General features: G+C 34.9%; 1 protein-coding gene across 1 annotated transcript in view; it reads right to left on the bottom strand.

The window, feature by feature from the left end:
* CERKL (ceramide kinase like) overlaps window positions 1-25146 on the bottom strand; it is a 100698-nt gene that overhangs the window by 23684 nt on the left and 51868 nt on the right. The window contains exons 3-4 of the mRNA XM_011356607.2: window positions 8162-8293; window positions 652-715 (exon numbers count right to left, since the gene is read on the bottom strand). Coding sequence (XP_011354909.1) covers window positions 652-715; window positions 8162-8293 — 196 coding nt within the window. The remainder of the gene's footprint in view (window positions 1-651; window positions 716-8161; window positions 8294-25146) is intronic.

Below are 25146 nucleotides of genomic sequence, written 5' to 3'. Positions count from 1 at the left end.
AAAAAAAAGGCTATTAAAGTATATGTCACTTGCCATGTTTCTAATATTTGCATTTCAGTGAGAAATTTCTACATACAATGATGTATTGCACACAACAGTTACCAATGCCTACTGTGAATGACACATATATTGGGTAGCCACTAAGTTATAGAGATAATTAAAATTAACATCTTTTGCTCAATCTGAAAATAATATTTGTTTTTATATTTACCCTCAATCAATCACAGCCAAATAACCAATGGGTAACCATTAACACTCTCAATAAATTTGCAAAAGAGGATATAGTAGAGTTATACCATATGACCAATATAATATCTTCCATCAGTGCTTTTCTAGATATTCACATGATTTAAGAATTAAGGACTACAGATGCAAATGTATACATATTAGGTAAGTATAATATGGTATACTGGATTTCCCAGTGTAGATAAGTAGATTTTTCCTTTTGCTTTCCTATGCTCGATCTTCAGAGGTGGATGGCCATGCTGTACCATTATTTTTATTAATTGTTATTACACAGATATGAAAGAAAGCCTAATTACATACATCACAAATATTTAAAAATTAAAAGTTCCAAATATATGGCTAGAAACTAATGAAAACATTTAATAACATAAGCTATATGATATATAGATTAATAATATAACCTACCCATCAAATTCCTGTAGTTCACATTCCTTCAGCAATGACAGAGCATGTCCTTCATATTCTGTTACTATTTAAAAAACACAAAAACACACACACAAAGTGAAAGTCTTAAACAATGATCTACACTTTAACTTGGTTTGGCAGGAAAATATGATAAACATATGGTCAAGTCATAAAACGACATTTATTCTTGAATATTTATATTTTAATCACGGGAAAGAGGATTCAGTGTTACTTGCCTGATGTGTTTTATAGCTTTATGTAAAAGAGGGTCATATATTTGTTCCAACTACATAAGTCATTTGGGGATATCCCACACAGAGCAGTTGGTTAATTTATCTTGGTGCCTGTCTGTTTAGTGTTCCCTAAATAAGACACACTTTCTTTAAATCAGAAGCCTAAGAACAGTAGTATTTTGAAAATAAGGCATATTAGCTGGCATCAAACGATGTTAATTCACTTTGGCAACCTTACACGAATAAATTAGTCGAAAGGTTAGTGTAAGATTTACATACTAGAACTGTATCTGGAACTGCTAGACTAAAAGGAGGAGTTGGATGTGAAAATATAAAGCAAAGCCAATACCAATGATAACAGACCCAAAGCCAAGGAGGAGGGTGGCACAGACTCACCAGAGCTGGATCCTCCGAGGAAATGAATCTGTCACTCCCTATCGTCTCTACAGTCATGATGCTCTATGCAGTATTGTAAATGCCAGCGAAGACAGGATAAACTGGCACACTGCAGATGGCACCAAGCATCTCAACCACAGCTAGCATTTTCTAGGGCATCTCTGCCAGAAGAGACAGCCCAGCTGTATCCACCCATCAAAGATTTCTGCTGACTGACATGACATTGCAGATGGATTTTCTGTGTAAGAATGTGCATCATTGTATGCAAGATTACATTAATCTTTCATGCCTGTCTGTCCCTGGTGCCAGCATGGTTCAAGCTTTCCCTACAATGTTTTTAGATATTGTTAAAAATTATTAGTCTTGGTGTCTAAAGGAATCATTCTGTATCCAGCAGCATTACATTGTAATTCTCCCACGGTTCATTCAAATGCTGTTATATTCACATGAATAAAACCTCTCTATATAAAATTCTAATCTGAAGAAAGCTACAAGCTTGGAAGTTTAAGTTATAAATGATTGTTGATCATTTATAACCTCAGTAAGTAGTTACAACCGCAAATGTAAAATAATATATTACATATACACATTAAAAACTGAAAAAACAATGAGCAAGATAAACAAAAACTCATAAATATAGACAACAGTATGATGGTTACCAGAAGGAAAGGGGGAGGAAGGGAGGTAGATAAGGGTAAAGGGGTTGAATATATGATGACAGAAGATTTGTCTTTTGGGTGGTGAACACACAATGCAATATACAGATGACATGTTATAGAACTATACACTTGAAAACTATATAATTTTATTAACCAATGTCACCCCAATAAATTTAATAAAATAAAAAAATAATTATTAAGGATATTATGAAGAAATATTTATGCTGAGAATGAATTTATCAAGTCTTGTTTTTATACCAAAGCATATCTTGGTAAAGCTTTTCAAATTCAAAACAGAATTAGCTTTAAAATTATGTTATGGCTAAATGCTATTTTTATTTAGGTAAAATTTGAAATAGTTTATTTTTTCCTTTGATCTTGCCGGTGGAATCTGATCATACCCTGATGCAAACTGTCCCAGAAGAATCATTTTAAAAGTGAAATTGTATATAAGTTAAATGAAATCACTGATTTGGAACAAAGAGACAGAAAAGATAAAAGAAACCTGACCACAATATATTAGGACAACGAACAAAATGAATAAAGTCCTTAGCCTCAAGGAGTTTACATTCTGGAGGCCAACATATAGACTATTTTTAAAAAATGAATGTGCATTATATAGTAGTAGTAAGTGACTATAAAGAGAAATAATGTAGAGAAAAGGGATAGAGATTATCTGGATTACGATTTAGATACATTAGAGGAAATCAAAATATGTACTTAGGATATTATGGACCCTGGAATCAGAAAGAGTCAGCTTCAAAACATGCCACTCCAACTGAACATAAAGAGTGGACCACTGGGCATATACAGTTTCAAAAAATGGTTACTAGCCTCCTCTTTCATTTATCTACTTTCTGTTTCCACTGAGATTGACACCCTATGCCTTTTCTATATAGGAAATTTGGAGCCTCCATTATTTATAAGTCTTCAAACACACAGTTCTTGCTGCTGAGATCCCTCACTTAGTGTGTGTGTGTGTGTGTGTGTGTGTGTGTGTGTGTGTGTGTGTGTACACACACACACACACACATATATATATATATATATATATATATATATATATTTTACTTCCTCAGGAAGACAAAACCAGAAGAGAATAATGTCTTGAGGTTGATATTCAATGCTGATGAGGAAATAGGCTGAAGTAAAATCAGATGATTTTATTTGGACTTAAGGAAACATTTTCTGGTCCAGTGATAAAGTTCTATAATTGGATAAGACACTGAAATGTCATTTACCTCCCTGTCCTATAGGTGCTTCAAATAGAGTAAGCTCAAAAAGGAATCTATTGATAGTTTCCACCGTTAAATATATTTTCCCTCAAATATATTATTCTGTTTGTGTTCCATAATCCACTCCCCACTGCTCAAGACAAAAAAAAAAAAAAAAAGACTTCTTCCTAGATTATCCCTCTTCTTCACTCTCCACTACCACTCCATGGCCAAGGCCAGTTGTTTCTGTCTTTGATTATGCTGCAGCATCCCAACATTTCTCAGTCCAGTACCCTAGACATAGTCATCACCATCTTTGTGTTATAACGGTCTCTTTTCCAGTCTCTCTTCAACTTTATCTCATGCTAGCCAGAATGATCTTTCTCGAACACATATTTTATTTCTTCCCTATATAAACTCCATTCATGACTCTTCACTGTCCCCAGGGATAAAGTTTCAGCTCCCCAACATCTGATTATTGAAACAGGATTGGCCATATACACCCACACAATTTAAGAGGTAATAAAAAGAACCTTTTGCTCAGAATTTTCTCTCTCTAGCTGGCTATGCTGCAAGAACATTTACTATCTGAATTTTTAATAAAATGCAGGTAATATTGGAAGGGAGTAATGCCTCAGCCTACTAGTACCTTTTCTGACCAAGTTCCATCAAACGGCCTAGCTTTGTGCTGGTCAAGATCAGGGATTATAAGAGGGATCTCCAAGGAAGGGAAGGCTTCAAGGAGAGACACAAAGAGCCAAAAAGAAGTAATTCAAATACGAGATTTGGTAAAAGTGCCAAAAGCTAAACCATGATGCTAGAGAAAGAAAAAAGAAGAAAGTCACAACAAACCTCACTTTCTTGACAAGTCTGCTCAGGGCCAGCCAGGAAGTAAAAATTTTCTGATGACTAGGAACTCCCTGAGCTGGCAATGACCAAAGTTGCATTCAGGGAAGTGTCTTTGACCATGATAATGATAAGCATGATAAGGTTTAGCAGCTTTAATACAAAGACTGTCTGAAGAAAATGGAATTGCCTATCACAAACAAGAGAGATCAAGAACAGTCATTATATCTCAAGTATCTCAATGACTCTTATACAAAAGACGAGACAGATTTATTCCATTTATTTTGCATTACCGTAAAAGATAACATTAATTCTAGCAGACTAAAATTACAAGGAGGCAAATGTCAGCTCACAAATTCTCCACATTGTACAGTTTATGTCTTGCACAAAGGCATTTGACCAAGGAGGCAGGTAAGTTTGCAATCCATCCAGTATACCTATCCAACTTGCTAGGTGACCTTGGGCTGAATCAGCCCAGAAATGCATCCTTTTGTAATTCAGGACAAAGGAGGTGTCCTTTTCTAATCTACACAAAGGCAAACTCAAGATAAGAATGTCTACCAGTATTCTGGACAATACTGGTAGACACTGACTGAACCAGAGCATGCCCAAGCCAAGGCTGGGTGGGTCATCCACGAGGAATGCCACATATCTACACTCGTAGCATGGGGGAAATTGAACTAGATGGCCTCTAAAGTTCTTTTCAGTTTGGTTTCTCTGCTGCCTTGACTTTTTCACTTTATTGTTCTTTGAATAATTCTGTGAATCTATGATGCCTCAAAATTCTTTATGCCTTTAATGGTGTAATTAAAGGTTCTTTTTATTACCTCCTAAAGTTTGTTCTGTTTGAGCAGGAAGAGAAAGAAATAATATCCAGCTATAATGCAAGCACGGGCTTACGACTCATGCCTTTAATTTATATACCAACAAGTTAAAAAGAAAAATAATTCAGTTCTAGTTTCTTCTAGAAATTTTTCTGAACCATTATGAAATAAGATACTGCACTGGCATTAGAGGGGGGAGGGTAGAATGCAACTTCAGCTCATCGATGTCTAAAGATGCTGATGTATATTCAGAACCAGTTACTCTGAAATGAAAGGAGTGTATTTTTATTAATGTGGGGAGATTCATTTTTAAACAAAATTTATAGAAAAAATACTTTATAATAAATATATCTAGCTATAATTTTTCATGCCTCATTTATATAGCACTATTTTCTAATGAATTAATTATTGTATAGAATTTATTATGTAATCAAATTCCATTTGGACTCGGCAATGTACACAAGATACTTGAAACAATAGTCATACTGGACATCCCAAATATGTACTCTTTCTACTTTATTCTTTCAAATAAGATATTTTCTCTTTCAAAGGAAGTATAAATCTTGCTATTATATAATTTCATAAAGCTGAAATGTACAGAGTTATGACTATATTTCTTTAGTACTTTGTAATTTAAAAGGTAGTTTCAAATGTATTACTTATTCAAACTACAAAACTACACTGTGAGAACAGGCAGGAAGATTCCAAAACTTTTCAAGTATCCACATGTTTATTCAGTCCTTCACACAAAATAGGAAACATTTTATCTAAATATTTAGCTAATAGATATAGTAAAATGGTTTCATAAACAAAAGATGCAATTTTATAATTTTGCCTGTAGGAGGAGTGTTAGGCAGCTAATAATTAGCCATTCTGCACAAATACATAAGTAAATTCTAAATTTGCTTTATGTAATATTCTAATTTTATTTTATGTTAAACTAAATATAATATTCAACAACATTTACGAATTTAGGGGGGAAAGCCCTAGAACGTACTTTTTCTCTCCAATACAATTGTTTTTAGAAGGAAAACACATTCTTATTACCTTTGCCTTAGGTCAGACCTCTACAAGTTTCCTATCCTCCAATCTCTCTCTCTTCCTTTATAATCTCTATTCTGCTGGCAGAATCATCTTTGCTAAACCAGATTACAACACTATGATAAAAAATGTATGCCAACTCTAGATCAATACACGATGAGTAAACTCCTGAGAGTAGCATAGAGATCCATCCGTAATCTGGACTCAAACTTTCTCTACTGTATATTGCTGAGATCTTTCCCAGAAGCCAATTAGCCTTTCTTTCTCCCTAACAGAACCCAGAATCAGTTCAGGACTTCTCAGCCTTTAGGTAAAGAAGGTCCCACACTCAGTCCATGGGAAGTGTTTTGATGGTTAAGAGTGATTGCTCCAAGTTGGGTACACATACTACGTACAAAGAGTCAAACTCAAAGGAAGACACTTTAATCCTTGTTCAAGATTAAACATGTTGGATCTCTCACATACACACAACCCTCCCCATTCCACTAGATTTGAATAAAAACGGATCCAATACACTGGCAACCATTTTATGATGACAGAAAGGGCCAGATTTAAGATGAAGTCAAAACTGAGGAAGGCAGAGCAAAGTTATGAAAGAACTCCCAAGATATTGTGGATGCAACACACACACACCACACCTGTATGTGCCTGCTAGCTTGCTTTCCTTCTCTTGCTTTTCTTCTGCTACTTATGCACAGAAAACCATTTTGCCTTCTCTGACTCTCCAAAACTGTCCAATTCTAATGTCCTATTCAAATACTTTCCATGAGCCTCTGGTCAAAATTAATATCACCCTCTGAGACACCTAGTTCTTTTCTGTATATTCAAATTACACTTATTGTAAACATCTATTTGAATCCGTAATAAACTAATGGTCACCCAAAAGCAGGCAGTACACCTTATTCATCTTGCATTCTCCATAATGTTTAATACAAAGCATTCAGCAAGAGCTTCTTGAACTGTAGTTTTACGTGGACATTAAATCAATGAAACGAAATAATGTTATTGAGTTTGCCAATAAGTTTATTTCTCCCTTTAAATTGTATCACCCTAATATGAATTTCAAACTTTTCCTTCTGCCAGTCTTGGAAAATATTCGGTGGTAAAGAATGACAGATCTGAATTGTTTCTTTTTCTTATAAATCACTTTTAAGTAAGCCAAAAGCCACAAAGATGAAAGGTTAACTTCTTCGCTACGATTTTATTTTAATTTGGAAATTCCTCTTGAGTTTTTCTTGGTAGTTCTCTTGAACCTCCATTATAGTAGATGCCTTTTGGAATGGCTGGCCTTCCCACAAAAACTGCCTTCTTAAAATTTATTATTTTTTTTTGTAGGAACTTCATTCTACCCCCATTATCAAGCCAGGGGGTGTGGGCTTCACTAAACTCAGTAACATTGCGAGACCCCTCTACTGTGGTTACAGTTGAGCAAAGCCAAGCCACTCTGAATCCCTTCCCCAGGAATTTATGATTGGGACTAGGAGATTCAAAGTGCATTCTGGCCTTGTCTGAGTAGGCTTATTATTCAGTACTTTTCATCAATTAAAATTTACTATAAATTTACACTGCATGTTAGTGAAGCTACATAGAAATAAAACCAGGAAATGATTCTCAATAGCATCAACCCTCCTTCTTGGTCCACCTCCCCATGGGAAAAAAGTCTCAAGGAGACAAAGGAATTTGGTCACCAAATTCAAAAAGTTGAAAAGGATTTTACTAATCTTCTTTCTATTAATTTCAGCATTAGCAAATTTCTATTTTCCTGGGCACAAACCTAAGCACCTTTCTTATTTTAGACAATGAATTTAAGCTTATGGCTTCTCTAAATTCACCTAAGACCAACTTAACTGCTTAGTTTTGACCTAACCAGCAGGGGTCAGAGTCAGAACAAAAACCACCTAATGAAGGATTCCATGGAAAGACATCAAACATTTAAGTGAGCAAAAATCAATTGCTTGCCAAACTGCAGAAATAATGTGTAAATTGCAAACATGTCAATAAAGATATCAAAAAATGTGCAGCTTCCTTTAAAATGATACCAAATTATTTTTAAAGTCTGAAAAAAAGGTCTAAAGAGAAAATACTGATATTCTAATAAAAATAATATAATAAAAAGGAAAACAGAATAATTAAATTATAATCATGGAGCTGGCTGCAGCAGAGGTTATGGAAGCACATAAAAAAAACTTTAAATATGAAAAGTAGCTTCTTAAATTTGGATTAAGAACAAATTCGGGTTATTTGCTTCCTTAAGTGTATTTCTTAAATAGCAAAATTATATTCTAAAAATGACTTACTTGTTACATCAGTCTTTATTTCTGCAATCTTCAACAGTGGTTCAACCTTCTCATAATAGATCTGGGTAGCTTCTTTTTTGTGGCTTTGGGGGTTAAGGAGTATTTTTAATGACTTTGGTCTGTTTGAAAAACCTAAGAGGCAAGCATAAAGACAAAGTTATAAAGTCTCTGCCAGCATTTTTTTCTTTCCCTTTAAAACCATATATTCAGTCCAGTTAGAATGTTATATACCTATTTAAATATTTGCTATTTTTATTTGATATTCTTACAAGAGTTTTCCTGAACATGGCATTATATTAAAACATTTACATTTCCTAGCAGTGAAATAGGAATGTCCCTCTTAACATATCATTAGTTATATAACAAAGCACTTAAGAAGGAAGATGTTAATGAATAAAACTTTGTAAATATTAGGCAATGTTTATATATATATATTTACCAAATCATAAATAATATACCACATGTTCCTTTAGCATTTGTTTCTAAGGAGAAAAGCAATGGACTGTAACAAATAGAAAATTCCATTTCCTCTGTTGGATAAATATGCTCATTATTGGAATTGGGTACTCCAGTGACCTCAGGGCCATCCAGGTCTGACCCCAGGATGAACCTAGGGTGGAGGAGAGCACACGCAGGGCTCGGTCAGGGCCAGCAGCCAGAGCAATGCATGTTGGGGGCTAAAAAGAGGGTTTAGGTCGAAGTTCAGGCCTGAAAGGGGGCCAGGGGAGAAAGGACTCTTCCCTTGGGAATTAGGAAAGCAACGCCTCTCAGCGGGGATTCAAGGATAGTGCTGCCTCACAGTTGGGGCTGAGATTTGATACTACAATTTTCTGGGCTTGCAAGATGTTTATCACTTAGAACCCAGTTGGAGCAGGTGCAAAGCGAATTTTCTGTTGTTAGGAAGGAGCAAGAGGGACAGAGGAGCCAAAAGAAAGCTGATGACCATTTCATGGTAAGCTGCTCTCACATGGCCACTATTCAAGGTTAAAAAAGCAAGTCGCTAATGTCCATTTTTAATTTTAAAAATGTCTCCACCAAAGTCAGTTTTTTGTGCCTCAGGTAGAGACAATATTCCATTTCTCATCATATTTGATGTAATTAAATCTTCTTTTGATAGCACAGGCTGTTTTGAATTCAGAGAGTTTTGGATGAGAAAGTGATAGAATTATCCCTACATTCTCTGTAATTGCCCCTGGGGTCCCACTGCATGGGCACTTCGATGTTCTCCTCCTTCCATCCCAGCTCTGATCATCCCTGCATTGTTCAGGGATGCCATGGCTCATTGCTTCCTGTAAAGCAAGCCCGAACACCTTAAGATGACATTCAGAGCCCTCCTCCAACAAACTCCAACCTATTTGCCTCCCTCTTTTCTCTTTCACACATGGTAAGAAACATTTACTGAGCATTTGTGCTGGGTGCTGGAAAGAGGGGCAAAGCAACTAAGATATGGTACATGCTTTAAAAGAGGAAGATGCATCCAGAAAAAGAAACAGCACAAGACAGAATAGACCTGTTAACAGAGAAGCACAAAATGCCATAGGAGTGTAAAAGAGGAGGGTGGTTAATTCTTATTAGGGATATGGAAAAGGCTTCCTGGAAAAGAGAGTATCTGAGTAGGGGTTTTGGCTCATGCTGTTTTCACTACATAGAATTCCCTCCTTCCTCACACCTTATCCTACCCCTTAGCAAAAGAGCAGGGGTGGGGTGAAATTCTAAGCAGTGAGATCAACATTGCAAATGCACAACACTAAGTACAGAGATTTGCTCCTCCATTTCAGCCTTCTCATCATGTTTTGGACCCACTGTATTATGTACTTGCCAAATACCAGGCTTTTTCTTGTTATTGTTCAGAAGGTTTTTCCTTTCCATTCCATCTTATCATCATTTCTCTTAAATTCTACCACTTTTTCAAAGCTCATTTCAAATACCACTTCTTCACCGAAACGTTTCTCAATTACCAATAGAGTTAATCCTCTGGCTTCTCATTCTCACTTTCTATATGCCTCTATTAACTATCTCTTGTATCATTTATACAAAAAAAAAAAAAAAAACCTGATAGAATAACCAGTATCTTGGGACTTCCACTGGCTAACCCATGGACAATACAAAATGGAATAAAGGCAGTAAAATATCATACTAAGGGAGAGAAGGGAAAATAGTCTGATAGTAGAATGACAACTAAGAAATATGGAAGAAATTACAAAAGAGTTAGAGAAATCACTATTTTCAACCATCATCATAATAATGGATTCAGGCAACAATCAGCAAGAGAGGCTAAAACCACCAGTGACAGTCATTTGGGGGAACAAAATATTTACTTATTCTTAAACACTGTCCCTCTTTATTGCTCTCATTACAAAAGGGTAAAAATTTCCCATTTACAGTGGGGAAATATGGCAAACACCACGTTAGTCAAGTGATCAAAGTTAACAACACGCTTAGTGGTACAAACAGATGTATATGCCTCATGATACTGAGAAGGACACACCACTGCTTTTGTGGTATTCCTGCCCAAAGTTCGTAATGTGGATCTAACATAACAACGAAACACTCAAATACAAATTGAAGGGCATTTTCAAAACAACTGCCTTAAACTTAATTTAAAAAATGTCAAGGCCATGAAAGATAGAGAAAGGCACAGGACCTAATCCAGATGAAGGAGATTAAAGAGAGGAAACTAAATACGATGTGTGATTCTAAAGCAGATATTAAAAAAAAAAAAAAAAAATGCCGTAAAGGACAGCACTGATGTCCTTTACGTAGGAGGACTAAGCACATAAATCTAGGGATCACATTTATTGAAAATATGACAAGGACAAAAACTTTGTTCTAAGCCCTGGAGTCCAACAGTAAGATTAAATATCAAAATTAAGTTTATCATACCTGGTAAAGTTATCAAAAGACACTGCTTCATTTCTCAACCAGGTTCAGTCCCAGTAAAGAATACATCTAGGCACCATATGGCAATCCCCAAATGTCATCATAAAAACCAACTTGTATTTCTCCCTTTTTCTACATTATGACCATGAAAAAATAGAAGTTTGTGGAAATGAGAAATAGTATCTGGGGCTTGTGAGGATAAATACATTGTGTCAAAAACCTGTAACCTTTAAATACACGTATCTGAAAGTGCATTCTCTATGTTCCATCTAACCTTTGTGAAATAATCCCCTAAATAAGGAAGGAAAGACGGCTAAAATTATTTTTAAGATTTTTCCAAAAAGATTTAAACAAAAGGATTTTATTCCTAAGCTTCAGTTTGCCAACAATAGCAATGATAACTAAATAAATTCATCAGAATACTCCATTCCTTACATGTTCTGGAAATTGAAGTATTTTAAACACAAATCAGCAAAACCAATTTTTCACCAGAGAATGTATTCATTCTCATTTTCCTTTTCCTTTTGGGCGCACTTAATATAATTATGAAGCTAGAGTCTAAGTATATATAAACTAGGTAGTGATATATCATTAGCGATCAGAAAGGAGTATCCTATTGAATAAAGCAGGATTTTTAAACATGCTCTTAATTAGGTGAAATAAAGAGATATAATTAAAGAGTCTCCAACCTTCTGTTCTTCATGCTCCTTCCCCATCCTCCTACTCCATTCAATTCTTTGACCTCACCATGCTCTACCACAGTGTCCTTGCACCTGCCCTTCCATCCATCTTCCCACCTACATTTTCCACGACCATAGCCACTTTGTCCAATTAACCTCTACTCTTTGCGTTGCTCTCACCTTAGTCATCACTTCCCTGGGGAAGCCAACCATGGCCTCTTTGGCTTTGTGACTTTAGCTGGGTTAGTTCCCCCTTATTTGTTCTTACAGGTCCATACAGATCCCAATCTTGTTACTTATGCTGTTATAATTATATCTATTTATTAGTTGTACTCCCACATTGGACCAAAAGCTCTCCAGGATTTTATTCCATATTCTATCTCCATAGTGAAGGGCACAGAATAGATGACCAAATATTTGATGAGTAAATAAAAGCGTAGTGTTAACCTTAGGCCATATAAAAAACAATGATATCCATCTATGTGAAAGTATTCCTCTCCCACACTAAAGCCTCTAAATCAGCGGAATTCAAAGTTGTAGAGGCAGGAAGCAAAAACATTACAAGTGGGTCACAACAGATGAAGAGATGACACTTCTACTTTCACTTCTCAGTTCATAGACCTACTTATTATGTTTATGAAACTAAAAACTAATATCACAAGATTTAGTTTCCCAGGTGGACTGCAATGTAATAAAATAGGAAACATAGTAAGACCAGTGAATCCATAGTCATTAGCCAATTGCCTCACTTTTTTTATGTAAATGAGTCCCTTGATCAAAGGCAGTGTTATATAGGAGGTAAATTCACTGAAAAGACATTTAGTAGGACCACAGATGGTAGTGTTGGCAGAAACATCACGGGCAGGAAATGCAAATCCATAGCGAAAGCAAGCATTCATAGCAATGAAGCTAAGCCACTGACCTTCCACAACGGAGGGGATCCAATGTAATCGACCTGCCACCAAGTGGTTGACTGGCTGCTCTGGGACACAGGGCCATATCCAGGGCTCAGGGCTGAACTGTTTACAAATTACTAAGCAATGGTGATAGTCAAATCAGCCTGATGAACAGAAGTGCTTGTTGTTAAAGCCATCCCTGTCTGAAGGCCACTGTGTTTATGTGTTCGTTGTGTAAGCCCTGGGGTCGCTCTAAAAAGATGGTAACATTTATAGAATTGGGCATCCTGCTTACCCGATTATTTCCTCTTCTGGAATAAATTCTCTTTGGTGAGCATTCACATAAAACACAAATCTCACATTCTGTTTTGATTCTGTGAAAGTCATCCAAATACTTCTGCTTTATACATCCTGTCACCAACTTTCTAATCTTTTTCTTCCAAGTTTGACTATTTGGCCAAGTTCTTAACCATTGTCCATGCAGTGATGTACATCGACACCTCCAGCCATTGCTCCTTAACCAGTATTATCAAATGTTTAAAGTTCTATCCACCAGAATGATTTCTCTTCCCTGCTTTCTAAATAGCAGGAAATACTCTTGGTCAGGTAATACTTCAGTAGTATTCTATCTCTTCTTGGGTGGTAATACTTAAGCAGCTCGCTTCTATTATATCATGCAAAACTGTCTCTAAACTAGGCCCCATTTATTTCCCTGTAGTCTGCTGGTCATAGAAAATGTCCCATTAGGCTATTAATGCGGGGTGGAGAGAAAAAGGGCAATGCAGCAACAGTTGTAGGCCAACGGCATATTAGATACACTAGACTCTTCTCCTCTATCCTTTTAATAATATTATCTGTATAGAACTTTCCGTTTAAAATAGGTAAAGTATTTTGTTTTATATCAACTGAACTCTGATCAATACAGATGTCTAAGAGACAACTCAAAGTTAACATACTCAAAACTGAAATTCTGATTTTCCCCACCAAACTTGATGTAGCTATCCATGGTTTTCTGCATCTCACTAAATGCCAACTTTGTCCTTCTACTAGCTCTAGTCTGAAAGTTCACTTTACTCTGAAAATTGGTAATTAAAAATAACAAATAAGGCGTTCGTCCTACTTTTCTAATAAGCACTATATTTCTGTATAACCAAATAGTATCAGTTGCAGAAGCAACTTTTCTATAAAATGTTTTATATTTTCTATAAATATATCACTAATTTAGCAAGAATGATTGAATTAGAAAATCTCCATAATCTATCCCTAATTAAATAATTAGTTCAGGCAAGCATAATCAATGCGTGTTAAAACCATTAGATGAAATATTTATTGGGAACTGGATATTTCTTGTCCCCAGGTGCCACCCAACAAAGTATCTACTAGTTTCAAATAAAAAAATTATAATGGAGGGATCTAAGTGTCATCTCCTTGACTCAAAAATTAATCTTAGCTTTGGGGAACCCACCTTAGCATCATTAATAATGGTATAGTCAGGCATTATGTACCACTTGAGATGATAAAATATGCAGTACACAATACTACTTATGGAGTATTCTTGCCCCACATTTCCAACATGAATCTAATTAAGCCTTTAGATTGAAAATCCAGTTTGTAGGAAAAATAGGAAATAGAAAAACAAGTTAATTGATGCCACTAAGAAGCAAATGAATAGTCATACAACAGTATTACTCAAAGTATGGTCTCCAGAATGACAGCCCAGTCTCACCAAACAGTTCACTTAAGGGCCCCCCCCAAAATTAAGGGAAAAAAAAAAAAAAGGGCCCACACCAGACCCACTGAATCAGAATTTCTGAGAGTGGGGACCAATAATCTTTGTTTAAGTAGGCTAAATGTTCCTTATGCACCCTAAAATGTCTACAGCACAAATAATCCAGTCTTTTCCATAAGTCAGAGAGAAAAAAGATGAGGAGGGGAATGTTGTAGTGCTATAGTTTAAATACATTTAATTCAAAAAATGATCCTTGATTGGACACCGGTAGGTACAAATCAGCTATAAAAGACATTTTGGAAAACATGAAGGAAATTTCACTATCAACCAGGTATTAGATGATAATGAGTAACTACCATTCACTCATTTGGTAGGACAATGATATTTTGTTATTTGTAAAATGTCTGTTTTTAGAGATGCATACTGAACTATTTCTGGGAGCAATGTCATGATGTCTACAATTTACTTTAAAATGCATTGCCTGAATAAAATATTTGAAGCAAATATGGAAAAATGTTAAGAACTGTAGATCTAGGTGATAGATATATATAGGTGCCCATTATCATGGTTTTTTTTTTTAAATATTTTCTATATGTTTGACATTTTTTCGTAATAGAGTAAAAATACCTTGGTATCTTCCTTTACTTGTTCTTTCAATACCCATCTCTCATATCCACTAAGTCAATAAATCCAGTCAGCTCTATCTCCAAAAATAAATCCAAAGCCTGACCTCTTCACACCACTTCTCCTCCCCCTACCCTGATTTAAGTCACCAACTCTCATCCAGATTATGCCAATTTCCAGCTAACTCTTCTCCTGCTTCCATCCTTTCACCCAATCACATAGTCTACCTCCACTTGGCAGCCAAAATATCCACTTTAAAAGTAAGTTATATCATGTCGCTCTTCTGCTTAAAACTCCCAAATGCTCCCTCTCGTTTTCTCCAAAATAAAAATCAAAAACCATACAAAGCTTGCAAGACCCTTCATGCTCTATCCCCCAGCTGCCTCTGTGACCTCATTTCCCATTACTTTGCTCCCTGCTGAGTCCACTCTGCACATGACTCTCTTGTTCAACCTTTTGCACTTACTGTTCCCTCAGCTTGGAACATTTTCCCCTTAGATAGTCATATGGCTCCCTTTCCCCATTACTTTCACTCTCTTCTAAAACCTCACAGCTAATGAAGCTTCCTTGACTGCCTCTGTGTAATACTAAATGCTTTCGTCCCATTGCCTGGTAATACATATCATCATCTGACATAAAAATAAATGATTTTTTTTCAATTTCTCCTTCTTATAGACTAAATGTTTGTGTCCCCTCAAAATTTATATGTTGACATCCTAATCCCAATGGGAGGTATTACACGAGGTGGGGCCTTTGGGAGGTGATTAGGGTAGAGACATTATGAATGAGATTAGTGATCTTTTAAAAGGGACCCCAGAGAACATTCTAGCTCTCTTTCTGCCACGTGAAGACAAAACATGAAGAGTGCTCTCACCAGAACTGGACCATGCTGGCACCCTGAGCTCAGACTTTCAGCCCCCAGAACTGTGAGAAATAAATTTCTGTTATTTATAAGCCACCCAGTCTATGGTACTTTGTGATAGCAGCCTGAACGGACCAAACACTCCACTATCACGAGAATCTAAGCTACTTGAGGTCAAAGACTCTGTGGTTCTGCTCTCTTCTATCTTACTAGTTCCTAGAATAGTACCTGGCACACAGTAGATATCCAATAAATATAGTATACTGAACATTCTTTTTAAAAGTAAAAAATTAAAGAAAAATACAAAACTATAATTCCAACTGTATTAAAGAAAATAAATATCAACACTGTAAAACTCATTTAAGCAAAAAACTTTTTTTAAACTGCCGTGATATAAAAGAAGTCCAGAAATGTAACCATTTATATTAATTCCTAAAATAAAACAAAAGAGCTAAGGCCAATACTTCGCAAAGAACCAGATTTATCAAAAAGTAGGTTGTGCAATAGACAACTAAATCCTTTGAAAGAAACATTAAGCTTGGAAAAGCTAACAACCTCATCACTGCCAAGTTTTAAAAAAATAAAAAGTAATTCAACTCCTATCTTATCCTTACTCCCTGTATTTACAAACTTAAAACCAGTAGAATTATATTTAAGAGCTGGTGAAATATTTTCTAAATTAAAGTTTACATCATCAATAAAAGTAAACACTGCCCCTTTTGCTCAGAATCAAAAAAAAAAAAAAAAAATCAGTTTGCCTTCCAGAAACCAATCATCAGTTATGATAAAAATCAAAAAGTGGACCTGAAAGAAACTGCTTTTAGTCTCCATGGGCACTGGTTGGTCTTGAAAAGCAACCTCAATTGTCATATTACCTAGACTTGGATTCAGTACTATCCCTCAGCCCCATCAGGGCACTCACACTTCATCATCTCCGGAGAGAAAGGAAAATGCAAAAAAATAGATAGCGAAGAGAATGGCACTAGTGAATGAAGATGAAGCTAAGACAAAATTCACCAGCTGAGACTGCCAAATGATTGGGTAACTTACGTTTCATGAAAAGAACTGTAACAATAAGCATTTGGAGACTTTGAAAACCAGGTTAGGAAAGTAAATAAGAGGGGAAAGTTAAGTTTTTAAAAATTTAATTAATTTATTGATAAACAAGTAAAAAGGAGACAGTTTAGTTTTATTTGTGAGAAAAGAGACATGTGTGTCTAAGCCTTCTTGCCCAAATAACATTTCCAGGTAATACAGAAATATAGTACACTGGAAAGATTTATGTAAAATCACTGGCTACAAAGAACTCTATGAAAAACATTTTTAGAATGCGACAACACAAAGCATCAGACAATCATGACCTTGCTCTTCTTTCAATTATGACAAACTGTTTAATGTAAGCTGAACTGACATACATAAATCCCCTGAACTCCTTGAAAAAATGAATCTCAAAGTGATATTTATTCATAATTTTACAACTGTATAAATATCCCCTAAATAGACAATCTAAGATTAAAATATAAGTATGATTCAACATTAATATGCAACTGATTTGGTTCTCAGTCCTTTGGTAACCTCTCAATTCATACTCTAGAGTATAGACGTTTTTAGCACGCCAGTTTGCAATGAACCAGCAATGTAAAACAGAATGGCCAACTGTCCCTCTGTTAGTAACAAATGTGCTAATATGTACTAGTTTAAACTTGATCTATCAGTGAGTCAATGAACCATGAAGGGTGGGGGTTAATCAGGGTGTTCTCCAAACAAAGGCTCTTGAGAGCGGCAGAGACGCCACTCCCAGACTCACATCTGTGCTGTTTTTGAGTGCAGCATGATGGAAATGGCATGGTGTTCATCAAAGTTAAGAGTCCAGAACCTCGTCATAGTCTTGTGTGTATTCACAACCATTTTATACAGAAAAGCAACCAAATTGTTGCAAAGAAAGAACCCAAACACAAGAAATAAAGACCTCAGTCTCACCACAATTCTCAGGAACTATTAATATTAAACTATGCCCAGTTAATATGTAACTGTGATGGTAAAAGCCTTTCACACATAAGATTTGACAACTTCCCAGCAGAGCTCAGAGTTGGAGATATTTTCTATTAGGTGATTTATATTAAAATGCATTAATTTCACTTTAATATCAGCAAAAGCTTATGGATGCACAACTTTACACACTCAGATGAAAATAACTCAATGCTATATAGTTTACTTAAAGTAAAAAACAAGCCCCATGACTTCTAAATTCACATGCAGCCCAGCAATGTGCCATATCTTTCTAACAGCTGAACAGAACTGAACAGCAATTAGCAGAAAGAATCACCTGCTGCTGGAAATAATCACCTCAATACTATGGTATTTAAAATAATAAAGGATTCAAGAGTATGCAGACAGACTAAGAATGAACAAGCAGAAAGGAAAGCAGAGAAAAAGAAAAATAATCCAAATAAATTATCCATTTATTTTTACCAAATTTTTGTAATAATCCTGATAAAATAATTATTTTTGGAAGATGCTATAGACTAGACAGATTTCAGTATATCACTTTCCCCAACTAAAAATTCAGACTCAAAAAAATACAGGTTATTGTCTTTAGGAAAGTTTTCTTCTCTTTTTCTCTGTTTTGCTTAGAAGTAGACCACAGAATTAGTTACAATAATTAGCACTTAAAAATGATTAACTTTATAAAAATCCAATTTGATAAAACAATTGCACATTTAATCCCTCACAAAGTATGGAATTATGAAAATGTTTGAGAATAATTTCATGAACACTTTTTAATTCAATGATTTTATCAGTTAGAAAGCTTTTGCAACATATCCTCACCGGCTCATATATGTGTGACTTTTAAGAAAGTTTTTAGTTATCTACAGGGCCTCAAAATAAATAAATAAATAAATAAATAAATAAATAAATAAAGAAATAAAGAAATAAATAAATGTGTGTGTGTGTGTGTGTGTATACATATATTCATATATATGTACGTACACACACACACACACACACACACATCACAGTTTTTAGCATTCCAAGAACATATATTCCAATTTAAAAGTGAAGATTTTGGAAAAAAAATTTTGTAATCAATGTTGTCAGAGAAAAACCTGAGCTGAACAGTAGTGGTAGAAACAGACTTTATTCATAACTATTGCAATAGGAAGAAAAAGACCTCAGTATAGAGCCAGGCTCATTTCAGAATAAAGCATGTGCAACTGGGAATCAATAGCCAGGTGGAGGGCAGTGAATGGGAAGTTACTAACAGGAAACAGAAGTAAGGAGTATTCTGGCTAATCCCAGCTAACAGGACTCTTCACTGAAGACAGGCAAGGGTGACCAGATATCACCAGGGGGATAGCGGGGAATGAGGAACCTGATCAGATACTGAGGGTGATCAAATATGGAGGGTGGAGGGGATTCTTACTAAAAATGGATTTTACAAGGAAGTATACAGATGGGCCTAAGAAAAAGTTCAGGAGCCTGATACTTATATAAAATGAGCCCTGCATTATACATGATAATGACAATGTGTTTCTCAAAACCCACAAATTCTACATGAGAGCTGAGAAATACTTCTGAGGGGTACTAGCCATCAAAAGGAAAACGCTTTGGGATTTCCATTTTGGAAAATTACAGCAGCTGTCTGAAAAGTTTTGCTGTATGATTTCTAGTCCAAGACGTCAGTTCTGCCTAAGTTTATTTATAAATGTAATGTGCTCTCAAATAAAAATATCATTTTTTTCTAGATCTGGACAAGGTGATACTAAAATATATATCTTAAAATTAATCTGCCAAAAATAGGAAACATTGAAAAACAAATCTGAGAGGAACAATTCCTACAGATACTGAAACATACTACAAAAGCTTTTTAAATTAAACACTGGTATGTGAATAGAAAGACCAATGGAATAAAATAGAAAGCTAGAAATAGATCCAAGTACATATGAAAATTTAGTATATGATAAAGGTGATATCGCAAAACTCTGGGACAAAGATAAACTTTTTAGTAAATGGTGTTGGGACAGACAACTGGATAACTATATGGAAAAGAGATAGAGTCCATACCTTATAACCACACACAAAATAAACACCAAGTGGATTAGAGATCTAAAATAAAACTATATAAGTAGTAGAAGAAAATGTGGATGATTTTCTCTAAAATCTAAGTGTAAAGAAAGGCTTTCTACTATGACTCAAATATCAGATACAGTAAAGAACAAGAGTGACAAATTTACATAAAAATTTTAAAATATAAACTTTAAATGGCAAAATCACTATAAGCAAAGTCAAGAGACCAAGTATATATCAGGAGGAAAATATCTGCAATATATATCACAGAAAAGAGCTAATATTTAATATATAAAGAACTTTTAAAAAATGGCGGGGGGGGGGACCAAAGACTTATAGAAAAATGGGCAAATAGTCCTTATATGAAATGATGTTCAACTTATAATTTTGTAAATTAAACTATATTGATTTTTCACCTATAACACTGGAAAAATTCTAAATGAAAGTACAATCTGTTGATGAGGCTGTGAGAAAACAGACACTTTCATATATTGCTGGTAAATGTGAAAAATGGTACAAATCATATGAAAGGGAATTTGCCAATATCTAAGTTACACATGCACTTATACTTTAATTCAGAATTCTACTTCTAGTTACTTGCAACATACAATACGCAAAAAAAAAATTTACAGCATTATTTATGATTGCAGATATTAGAAACACTCAAAATGCCCAATCATGAGAAATTATTGAATAAAATAGAGTACAAACCCTGCAATGGAGTCTTATAAAGCTATAAATAAAATAAAACAATGAAGATCTCTCAGAAGTGATATGGAATGACTTTCAGTACATATAGTTAGGTGAATAAAGCAAAGTACAGAAGAGTTTATATTGTATGTTACATTTTATGTAAAAAAGGGGAAACTTTTAATTTATATATCAGGTAATTTTGCAAAAAGAAATAAAGGTAAGATAAACCAGAAACCAACAGAATTGGTTACCTATAAGAGGAATGAGAAACATGTTTATGTAAGAAAAAAAAAAAATATCATTAAAGCAATGAAGATAGTGGAGGGAGAAAAAAAAAACTAAAACTGAATACAAACAGAAACAAAGCTAACCATATTTCATGAATAACATAACTATTACAAAGGAGAAAAGGCGAATCCACGTAATTTTGAACACAGTACTTAAAATATATTTTCAGTCTAGAGCACTAAAAACAGAACTGCCAACAAATCTTGAACTAATTTTTGTAGGTTTATTTTTCATAGCAGTATGGTCACAGCTATTCTAAAACTATTTTGTGTATGATATATGATTGAGCAAATAGGCAAATGTTGGGAGTCAGAGTTGACTATGAAAGAAGGGAGATACAAATATGGAAAGGAGAGAAACAAGAAAGAATCCTATAGAATTGGATTGGAATTAGAGTTATCAAATATAAAGTCCTGATTTCTAATCAATATTTCCCAGCTCTGCCTGCTCTAAGAGCCTAGAAGTTATAACAACCTAAGAGCAAAATGCACACCTAGCTCTCTGATTCTGGTTTCCCAATACCATTCCCCACCAAGAGGAATCACAGTTCCTTAGAGAAATGGCTCATTCCCGGGCTGGGGCAAGGAAGGTACAAGATAAGCCTGGAATACTCTGTTGTACCAAAAAGTAAAGAAATACTCTAAAATTGATAGAAGCAGGTTAAAAGAACATAGGAGGGGCTCTTCAAAATGTCTTCACCTCTAAACCTTAAAGGAAACTCAATTTGTATTAAAGGAATCTGCTTATCTTTCTTCCTAAACCTGCTCCTTTATTTCAATCCCAGGCACTCGCATCCTCCAATGCATGAAATCTAAGTTCTCCATCTCTCCCCCTCCTCCCCATTCTCCCCCTCCCCCTCTCTCTAGTCATTTGATTTCATGACAAAAGCGTTTTAATTTTTTTCTCTTATCTCTTGGGTCTGACAGATCTAAAATTGCCAGATCAAAATCAATTTTACTTATGTATATTAGTCAACTATAAGAAAATGTTAGCAATTATATAACATTAACATGAGTAGAGCTTACTATTTAAAGCCAAATATTAAATATTTTAGAACCAACCAGTCCTCAAACATATAGAACAGATTATATATGTAATAACCATAAATAATATAGTTTTGGCTTTTATCATTTTTTGAGTTTTTATATATTTGATGCCCAATTACATATGCAACCAGGAAAGGAATTATAAGGATAGTACTATCTAACCAATATACCAGATAGCAGCTAATAAACTTCACTATGTTAATATTAGATTCTCTTTAAAGCGACATTACAGACTATGGTGTCTATAATAGTGTGTTGGTACAGTATAGGGGGCGGCTAAGAACATGGCCTGTGTAGCCAGATTGTCATTTGAATCCCAGTTCTACAATGTCACAGTTGTGTGACCTTTTGCAAATTCTCTACTCTGTCTCCTTTTCTCTATCTAAAAAAAAAAAAAAAAAAAAAAAAAAGATAATAAATAGTACCTGTCTCACTGATGTGAAAATATCAGTTGGCATATGTGAAACAGTACACTCCCTGGCACACCAAGAAATCATAATGATAATGGTGATAATGATGAATTCTACAGTATAACTGACAGTCCTTCTCACCTTTTTCACTAAAGGTGCTTAAACTTGGTATTAAAGGGATAAAGGTTTTGTGACTATTAATTCTTAAGCTCAAAAAAATTTGCAGAGCTATATGAGAATAAGAAGTTACCCTTTACTAAGTGCACACTGTTTAACACGCATTGCATGTTTAAGTATCGCAGCAACATAGCAAGATTGGCACTATCAACTTCATTTTACAGATAGGAGGCCAAAGGTTCAGAGGAGATGTGAAGATAAGGTACACAGCTAAGCTGTAAAGCTGGAAACCAAAACCAGATCACCCAAATAAAAATCTCATCCATCATAATGGCTCATTCATAAACCCAGCAATGATGCATGTTCATTCAAGTAAAGAAGAAAAAGCTGTGGTATACACACACACTGGAATATTATTCAGCCATGAGAAAAAGGAGAATATCTAGCCATCTGTGACAACAGGGATGGACCTTGAGCACATTATGCTAAGTGGATAAGTCAGACAAAAATAAGTACCGTATGATATCACTTATATGTGAAATCTAAAAAAATCAAACCTGTAAAAAAAAATAAAAAATAAATAAATAAATATCAGTAAAATGTTGGCTACCAGAAGATGGGGCATGCAGCTATAAGACTGATTGAAGTTTAAGGGCATAAACTTGTAACGAGTAGTACATAAGTCACAGAGACCCAACGTATAGTATAATGAAATAGATGATACTGTTATAATCATGTAATGTGATAGATTCCTTAAATGGCAATGTATTACAATATATAAATATATCCAAGTAACATGCTGTACACCTTAAACGTACAAAATGTAACAAAACAAATTTATTTTAAAAAAAGGGGGCGGGGGAAGGACCCAGCCATGTTATCCTAGAGTGATCATCCTTTCTACCCATCTGGTCGGTCAGGACTAAGTCACCCTATCTATCTCTGATATTCACTAGTATCTGTGGTGTTCACTTGAAGAAGTTTCAGAACAATTTGTGGAGCTTGAACTTGAAAGTCTTTACATATTGCAAAATGGAAATCTTTATTTTTGATAGGACATTCAGAAGTATCTAAAGAATAATGCTTTCCTACTGGAAAGAAAACCACGGGTAAAAATGGAGCATGTATCCTGTCAGACCGTTTGAGCCTTCCAGCCTTGCTGCTCCAAACAGCAAGAATAGGAAAGCCCTGTCTTAGATTTCAGAGGGAACTTCTCCTTTGCCAATAACAAGGTTTCAACACTAGATGGCTTTTTCAGCTAACCGATTTTTATCAGCTTCTCATATTCCATAAATTTCTAGTGCTGCCATACTTTTTTTAAAAAATATACTTGACAGTAATGTATTTAGTTTCAAGTTCTAAAAACATAGCACAGTCAGTTATACTCTGCATTTCAAGAAACCAATACTCTTTTAAAAAATATATTAAGGTTTTAAATCTTTTTTGTTGGGAGGCAGTGTAGCATAGTGAAAAACAGGTAGATTTTTTAGTTAGAAGAGTCTGGATTTGAAACTTATTCCACTGCTTTATAACTGCATGACCCAGGGCAAGTCAATCAATGTCTCAAGAGTTCTGTTTTCTTAGCTATCTTTGGGGATTAAAAGAAAAAAATCTTGACCACAACCAAGGTTGTTATGATAAATATTAAATAATTTGGTTTATGTCAAAAGCATCTAGGACAATGCCTAACAGCAGACAAGCAATATATTCAGTTCACTTCACCAACATTTACTGAGCTAGGTTCCATGGCCGTGTTAGAAATAGAATAACAACATTTAAGGAGTACTTACTGTATGTGAAACTCTGTTCCACATGCTTAAAAACCGTGCTCAAAAGAGCTCGAAGTCTAATAAGGTACCTATATATGCAAACAATTAAAATGTAAGCAATCGCATGGTCCATCAAAAAAAAAAAAAAAAAAAAAAAAATGCTACCAAACCTAAAAAAGAAAGTGCCTGATTTTGCTGTATGGTTCAGCTTTGCAGAGTATCTGCTGGTTACACCAGGCCTTGAATTGCAAACTGGATTTCACTGGTCAAAGAGGTGAGGAGCACTCTAAACAGATCAAAGTTCCTAGCTTTGCCACTTATTTAGCAAGTGAGAAGGCACTGAGGTATGAGAGAACACCGCCTGGCGCAGATGCTGCAGAGTGCCCAGGAACCTAACCACAGAAGCAGGTTTCACCTTTGCATCTCTTTTCTTTTCATCAGAAAGACAACTAAAGCATATGACTAGTAGAAACAGAAAATGTACCTTTTCAAAATACATAATTTTCTACTTACAGTAATTTTTCAAAGAATTTTTAAAAATAGATGTTTTCCCTTTAATGATGATAAAGAGAAAGTATGATTGATTTGAAGATATCACAATGCTTCAGCATGTGGTTTTTGCAAATATCCACCTACCTGCCTCAAACAGCAGCAAATACATTCATACAAGATAATGATAAAATTCCTGGAGTTACATGTAATATCTAAATACCACACAATTTCATTACCATTAATGGTAGTCTAATGAATGCCAGGGGCTTAATAATAATTTGTCACTTAATATAAAATATTATGTATTTCCTACTTATGCATACTGTGAGAAGGCTGTTTATTACTTTGTACTTTATTTCTTCCCAGTGAAAAAGTTGTTAAATGACAATCCATTATACTTTCATCTAAGGATTGATCTAATTTTTAATCCG

This window comes from Pteropus vampyrus, unplaced genomic scaffold (assembly GCF_000151845.1).
Source record: "Pteropus vampyrus isolate Shadow unplaced genomic scaffold, Pvam_2.0 Scaffold2, whole genome shotgun sequence".
NCBI lineage: Eukaryota > Metazoa > Chordata > Mammalia > Chiroptera > Pteropodidae > Pteropus > Pteropus vampyrus.
The sequence above is the reverse complement of the archived record's forward strand: the minus strand, read 5'-3'. Positions and strand labels throughout refer to the sequence as shown.